Source organism: the organism of the source record quoted next, unplaced genomic scaffold (assembly GCF_019419815.1).
Source record: "Pyrus x bretschneideri cultivar Hongxiangsu unplaced genomic scaffold, Pyrus_bretschneideri_v1 Contig9, whole genome shotgun sequence".
In the NCBI taxonomy this organism is placed as follows: Eukaryota; Viridiplantae; Streptophyta; class Magnoliopsida; order Rosales; family Rosaceae; genus Pyrus; species Pyrus x bretschneideri.
The window spans coordinates 5,636,438-5,644,457 of NW_025999831.1; the positions used below are offsets into that span (position 1 = coordinate 5,636,438).

The following is an 8,020-nucleotide window of genomic DNA, read 5'->3' on the forward strand; positions in this document are numbered from 1 at the left end:
AAACCCTCTGATATGAATGATCCAAGGGCTGGCACCAGCCAAGGAGTACAAGATCATCATGACGATCATGGTGAAGATGAGCACAACATCAGGGACATCCATGCCTTGACACCGCCTCGCCCGCTGCCTCCCGCCAATGGCGGCGGCCGCAGAAGAGAAGCTTGGGAAACCAGTAGCCAAACATCTTTGTCCATGGCCAGTGCTGAATTAGGAACAGACTTCACCACCATGAGTAGAGAGTTCAGTGCTTTAGTAGTTGCAGGGTCGGCAATCGGGACAAATAATAGTACCACAAATGATAGTGACCATAATACTATGATTAATCAAGGGAACAATAATTTGGGTAGGATCGGAGAGGAGGACAATAATATGCATGAGCAGGAGCTGGAGAGCAACCATTTGGCTATAGTCCCGGATAATTACAACCATTTGGACCCGATTACCTACTCTCCAAGGAATAGTCAGGCTAATAACTATATTGGGTCTTCATCAAGCACGGTGAGGACTCGGGATCACCAAGAAGGCAGCGGCGGCGATCAGATGGTTTCGGTGGATCGGGTGAAGAAGGAAGAGGTTGAAACAAAGATATCGGCTTGGCAAAACAACAAGATTGCCAAGCTTAATAACAGGTTTAAGAGGGAGGATGCTATTATTAATGGGTGGGAAAGTGAGCAGGTTCAGAAAGCTTCTTTATGGATGAAGAAAGTTGAGGTACGTTGCCAAAAAACTGATTTGGATAGTGATATTTTTGTGCATGCTGGAGAAATTGATTTCCCATGATGGTTTCTCTGACTAGTTGAAACTAGGATGATTTACCACTTTCCTTTTCAGCGACTTCATACTATTTACCGTCCAATTATTCTTGAGAAATTGGCCGAAATGATTATTTTTCAAATCCCGTCAGTTTTTAGCATCTTGCCGATATGCGGTCGCTTTATTGTCAATATTTGATCATTATCGTCAGTATTTGATTTTGATCAGTTCAGTAATTGAGATTTGATTTCTAATCGTTTTAGCCAATTTTTCAGTATTCTTTGAGGATGCCGTGATGAAAAATTTAGTCATGACCATGATCATCGTCTGTCATATTCATTATCATCATCTTATGAGCAATATTTGGACATTGAAGCTTCTCTATTTGGTGAAACTAAATTGTCTTAATAATATTTTTATCCTTGCCTATGTTTCAAATCACGATCAAACAACTAATCATAATCAGGATCATTAAACAGTGATAACTTTAATAATAAAGATGTTCCATCTTTTTCACCGTCTTATGGCATACAACGCCTTTGAAGCTTCTTTGGGGAAGCTGGCCAAATTGATCGTTTTTTCACTTCTCTTGACAAATTTTTTAGCAATGTCGTCAATCTTTGATCGTTATGTCATTGAATTTGATAGTTCAGCAAGTGTTGTTTGATTTATGATCATTTTAGCCAATTTTTCTATGTTTTTTTTTTCTCTTTTTACTCGTGTCTGTTTTCCGTGAATTTTGGAAGAAAATGTGTAGATGAATAATCATTATAACACCACATATATCATCTAATGAATGTGAGCATGCAGAGGAAGTTGGAGGAGAAGAGAGCAAGAGCCCTAGAGAAGATGCAAAACGACATAGCCAAAGCACGTAGGAAAGCAGAGGAGAGGAAGGCATCGGCAGAGGCTAAAAGGGGAACGAAAGTGGCTAGGGTTCTTGAAATTGCCAATCTAATGAGAGCTGTCGGAAGAGCACCTGCCAAAAAGTCCTTCTTTTAGCCCCCTTACCATCGGAATATTCCAAATTCCATGCCCAGAAACAAACCACCACCACCACCCCACCCCCAAAAAGGAAAATGGTTAGGGAAAATAAGTGCCCCATAGTCCTCGTATACAAGGGCCTTTCCCTTTTGAACAAAGGCACCCTGTATGAAATGGGGCAGTGAAGTCAGAGAAATCTAGCAACTATAAATTTTGAGTGCTTTTGGTTGATGCGTATTTTTTTTAGTGTGGTCAGTGTGTTGGGATGTTGGGATGGATTTGTTAGTGAAACGACGTCGAGCCTTGTACAGTTTTCTTATTCTTGGGCAGGACTCGGGAGTTATATAGTGTTTGATGTCGTACTGCATATAATTTCCTAAGCGTAATTTGGTGTATTTTATTTTCCAATTATGGAATGGAATGATAATTTGCACTAATTTCGTATTCCCGAGCCTAATATCTTGGGCTTGTGAGTTTGTGACTAAGCAAGTATCAAAGTCATATATTGTTTGAAGGATAATGCATGTGTCCTCCATGGACTTGTCCTCCCACTTACAATTAACGAACATTTGTCGTTCGAATATCATAATCGGAACCGTTCATTCTATTTATCACCACCTAAAGATTATATCTGCAAAAAAATCATTCAATTTGGAGACCATTTAGTCATCTGTATGTGTTAAACAAATCAACAGTTTTAGTGACAAGTAACATCCTCATGATGATCTGTCCATTTGTTTCAGCATATGGATGGCTAAAAAATCGTCAAATTGAACAATTTTTTGCATATATGATCTTCAAATGATAAAAAAGAGAATGAACGATTCCGATTATAACACGGGGATAATAAATGTTTGTTAATCGTAAGTGGGAAGATTCAAATCCGATCAGAGGACCAAAAAGAAATGGCGACGTCCTTAACATAATCAACCTAACTTTTTAAAGACAGGCGTGAAGGTGCCTTCTGACCTAGGACGTTTTGGTACCCACATACTTTATAATCCTCTATTACAATAAGGACTTTAAGCACCCACAGAATACTGTTCGAGTCAAAATCAATAAATGAAAGTTTGCTGAGTGCCTGGAATTACGACATACTGTACAAGCATGAAAGCACTTCTGTTAATAAAAATGCGACACCAGCTTCAAAAGCAAAAGAAAAAGATTTTAACAGTATAAAGCATTATGTCTTCAGTCCGTGACAACGAACCTGGACCATTTAGTATTCTCCAATGTGTTAACAATGTCCAAAGTTTCGAAACTCTGAAAATGATGTATCACCAACCTTCAACGTATTATTTGTTTGGTACAAAAAAAGGCCAACAAGAAAGATCTTCCCTACAAGGTTCAAACAAAGGAGATCTTCAAAAATCTCCCTTTAGAGGTTGCACTGCATAGAAAATACTTTCTTGCATTGGCCCCCATTTCATCTTTATGACTAGGAGTTTAAGGCTCTACGATTTAGTTTTGGCTAACAAAAAGGCAAGATAGATGCTACTTCCTATTTGTGTAGTATGCACTAAAGTAGATTATAACTCTCACACCGAAATATAGAAGTAGCTCTTCTATTTCGATCATTTTATTGAATACAAAGTTTGAACTTTCAAACTTTCAATTTGAGATTTGACTTTTTAACCAAAATGGTTCCTGAGATTGACATAACTTCTCACTTTGGTTCTTAAGATTTGATATCAATAGAAGTGGTCCATAAGGTTGTCTACCATCAGTCATTTTGGTCATCATATGAAAAAAAATTATGTTAGATAGGACCAAAACGATAAAAAATACCCTCATTATTAAACAATTGGCCAAAATGATTTGACAAATTTTGAGGGTATTTTTGTCATTTTGGCCTTATTCACAGAGATTTTTCACAGAATGACCAAAATAATTGACGGTAGACAAACTCAGGGACCACTCTATCGAGTTCAAATCTCAGGGACCAGTGAAGAGTTATCCTAATCTCAAGTACTATTTTGGATAAAAAGCCTAGAGATGTTTATCTCACAACCAACAAGAAAATGCAAAAATACCAGAGTCTGCACAGGTAAACAAAACGGATTACTTCTCTAATAGGGCCTGAACATTGCCACACACCGGGATCTCTAATTGAAATTCAGGTACCATTTACAAGACAAAATTGTGTGCATTAAGATATGGCATGTGTTTATTTACATACTGCCATCACAATGTTGAACTTTTACAATCAAGCAGTGGATGATATATTCATATGTTAGCTTGCATTCTCTTACTAATCTTATCCTCATGTCGTATAACAGAAAATTAAAACGTAAGCACATTCCATGTCCGTTTCAAGAAAAAGAGGACCACTTACAGAAATGGAAGCTCCTTGACTGATACCCTGCATCTCCATTGACATCTCCATCTAAGCGAAGCGATCAAGTTGCATGCGCTTCATGAGCAATGAATTGTACGAGTTATATTTGTGGAAAATCTCAAAGGACGAAGACGACTGATTTGTTAATACGCAGATATCAACTCTCAAATCAGAGGGAGATCACATCTATCATCACGGTTTTGTTTTATTAAAACCTTTAATAGATCGAGTTCTGCATAAATTTCAGCACTTTTTGGATGGTCCATATCACTTGCAACAAAATAATGAAATCTATTACCGACTTCAATCCAACTGCATCCTGCTTCTTTATTCATTTTCAAGTCATTCATAAGGGTTCGAACCTTTGCAGCCTCATCAAACATTCCTCCTCGAGCATGCATATTTGAAACAAGTATGTAAGACCCAGCCTCTTCACGTTGCAAGTCAAGCAAACGTTTTGAGGATAACATGCCATAATTCAAATTCACGTTGACTAAAGTTCTCCAAAGCATAGGTGAATCTGGAAATGGACTTTTGTTGATGAAATCGATGGCTTCTGAAAAATTCCCAGACCGCCCCAGAAGATCCACCGTGCATACAAAGTGCTCAATTCCTGACTCAGTTCCATACTTTGGCACCATTTCGTTGAATAAGCGTTACCCAGTTTCCCATAGTCCAGCGTAACTGCAAGCTTGAAGAGTAGCCAATAACGTGATCTCATCTGGGCCAAATCCTTCTTCCTTCATTGATTTAAAAAGTGAAGGTGCTTTGTTGCCTTCTCCATGAAGGGCATGCGCCAAAATTATGGCGTTCCAGGATACACAATCACGACTATTCATACCATTGAACATTTGATAAGCTTCTTCAATGCTACCACATTTGGCATACATGGTAATTACAGCATTAGCTGCAGTGGAATTGGCTTCAAATCCAGCTTTAATAATGCAAGCATGGAGACTCTTCCCCCTTTCTAAGCAAGCTTCTTCAGCTGCTACATTAAGGAGCCGTGAATACGTTATGAAATCTGGATTCATACCAGAAGATCTTAACTGACTAAATAAGACCATGGAATCCTCTTCAACATCTCTATGTGGTTCCATAAATCCAACAAGTACTGCATTAAATGAAGCGGTGTTTTAACCTGAAAGGTCATCAAAAACCTGTCTTGCAGATTGAAGGCTCCCACATTTCGCGTACATGTCAATCAACTCAAAGCCAACATTGACGCAAGAGACAAAATCAAGCTTTATGCAAAATGCATGGATCTGACATCCCAATTCCAGATTTCTGCACTCTGAACAGGCATCAAGCACAGTACAAAAACAGCTAGAATCAACACAAATACCTCGATCGAGTATTTTTAAGAAAGCATCGAGGGCCATATCATCACAGCCCCTTTTAACATTCATTGACAGAAGCACGGTCCAAGAAATTAAGTTTCTCTCACCCAGTAAATAAAACATTGCCTCAGCTTCTTCAACCATCCAGTGCTTTCCATACATGGTAATTACTGCATTTCCAACAGAAGTTTCACCCATAATACCATATTTGACAGCAAGTCCATGTAATTGCAAGCATTCATCTGCACCCACACCTCCATCGCAAGCGTTAATCAAATTTGTAAAAGTACAATCGTTTGGCTCTAAGCCAGAACTCAGAAGATGTATAAAGACCACAATTGCTTTCTCTCCACAGCCTGCCTTCCCATATTCCAAAACAACATAATTTAAACACTGAACATCTTTGTAATCCATGTCATTGAACACTTTCTCTGCGCCACCCAAGAAGCCAATTCTAGAGTACATAGAAACCAAAGAAGTGGCCGCAAAAAACATTCTTCTCTTTTTACAGCAAAACCGTGAAACTGTTCCCCACTTGTCCGGTCTTCAAGTGAACTACATGCTTCCAAAATCACCGAGCATGTACGCTCGTTAAACTTCTCGTTGCTGCGAAACATATCCTGCGCAATGTGGAAGACAGATTCAAAGTCACCAATGTCAGAGTATCCCTTCATGAGAGAAGTCCAAGTGATTGTGCTTCTAAGAGGCATTTCATCGAAAAGGTGATGTCCATCATCCAGTCTTTTGAATTTCGAGTACAAGTTGACAAGATTGTTGCCCTGAAATGTGTCATTCTGGCAGCCACATTTGAGTAAAAATGCATGAATTGCCTGACCCAGAATGAGATTTTTGGACCCAGTTGAGAGTTGGAGGAGCTGAGGCCAGTCATTGAAGAGAAATGTGTATTCTCGTTGTTTGAGGAAGGTTGTGGCTTCCAACCTAGTGTATACATAAAGTTGAGATAATCAGATAAAATGATGCATTTTCTAAGCAGAAAATTCAAGTAATAACTGTCACTAGCCATAATCAGACAAACAAAATGACAGTATTAGCCAAGCCAATGTTCTTTTGGTTTCATACTCGTAATCATTTCACAGCCAGACATGTGCATATTATTATTATATTAGAGAGCAACAGGACAAGCAATTGTGAGTGTGCAGAGAAATATTATGGGCTGGATGTTCAGGTGTAAGGTCAAATAACGCTCGATATGTGTACAGGGGAATATGTGAGTGTGCAGAGAAATTTCACCTGCACAAGCAGATGCATATAGTTGGCAACTCATGTTTAAACATTTACAGTATATATTTATCTATAAATCTAAGTATTACATTGTGCACACTTTTGTTGCATAGTATGCTCTAAATATTATCATGCTAGTATCGCTTCTGATTCTACTTTATGCATTTACGTTGAATTGATGATCAGTTAAAAATGAAAATAAAAGCAGGAAGCTTCTACACACCCCACTCCTTGCATATCAAATCTGCCCCAACTTTTGCCAAGAAGCTCAACAACAGGGCCTGTATGTTCTACTGGCACCTCCACAGTGGCGATGTGCAAGCAATCCAAATGATAGAAATGACTGATATCAGACGACTGGTATGATCCGTAACTCGTAAGGATATTTGCCTCAAGAAAAGAAAAGTTAAGCATTTGGCAATACAGTTTCTATATTTGTAATTTTGTACGAACCACGCCATCACAGTTCTTATGAAAGAAGCACTACATTTACTATTAGTTTTAAGTAATATGACAATGTGCCTTATTTTGATTCCAATTCGTTCAAAATGGAGCAGACGTATTGGTCTTCAACCGTGACAGTAACTATCTATACCCTCCACTGTTTTCCTAAAGATCAGAAACAATAAAAGTTCAAAACAATCACCTCATATGGTTACAAAGGCCCCTCGGAATAGGGATCCTTCCGAGGAGAACTAAAAGGGTGCATCGTTGGTGCCAATTTGCAAAATGGTCTGGGCTATCTGAACTGTCTAAATTCTAGACTCCCATCTAAGAATCATCCCTAGAGAGGAAAAAAAAAAAACAGAAAATTTGAAAATTGCTTGCCCATTTGTGTTATCATCATCTATATTTCAGTACTCTATTCGCCTATTTATTTAATCATAACTAGATAAAGTGATTTCAAATTTGTTGTGTTTTTAAAAAGATCCAGGAAAAGAGAGACCTAACAAGTGAAGAGGTGGGATCAACGACTGCAGTGAGTGAGCTACATGTGATCCCTCTTGACTTCCATCGAAAGAGACCCCTATTAATGCAAGGACTGTACTTTCCAAATGCAGATCATTGAATTGTTACGAATATCCTAGACAGGTTCGCCTCTTTCGCTTGTTCATACATACACCATAAGGGAAAACTTAAGCAATTGGGGAAGTTATCATGGTATGAGACAGTAGACATCTATAGAAATTACTTCATAGGCATACCTCACGTCCGACAACCGAGTGTTTACATCATCTCTGTCAATAGCAGGTCCAGGTATGTTCCTTATGTTACTTCTCCTCATCAACTTACTCCTCTCTAAGACAATAACCCAGTTCCCTATCAGACTAATCTTACCCATTCCCAACCAACACACACACCC

The 8,020-nt window shown here is 38.6% G+C and overlaps 1 protein-coding gene and 1 pseudogene across 1 annotated transcript; one reads left to right on the forward strand and one right to left on the reverse strand.

Annotated features, from left to right (window-relative positions):
- LOC103963095 (remorin 4.1) lies at positions 1 to 2,174 on the forward strand. The gene is made up of 2 exons (XM_048576606.1): positions 1 to 711; positions 1,564 to 2,174. The coding sequence occupies exons 1-2, from the start codon at positions 13 to 15 to the stop codon at positions 1,753 to 1,755; spliced, it is 891 nt and encodes a 296-aa protein (XP_048432563.1). The 5' UTR covers positions 1 to 12; the 3' UTR covers positions 1,756 to 2,174.
- A 1,624-nt stretch (positions 2,175 to 3,798) lies between these two features.
- Positions 3,799 to 8,020, reverse strand: LOC103963087 (annotated as a pseudogene).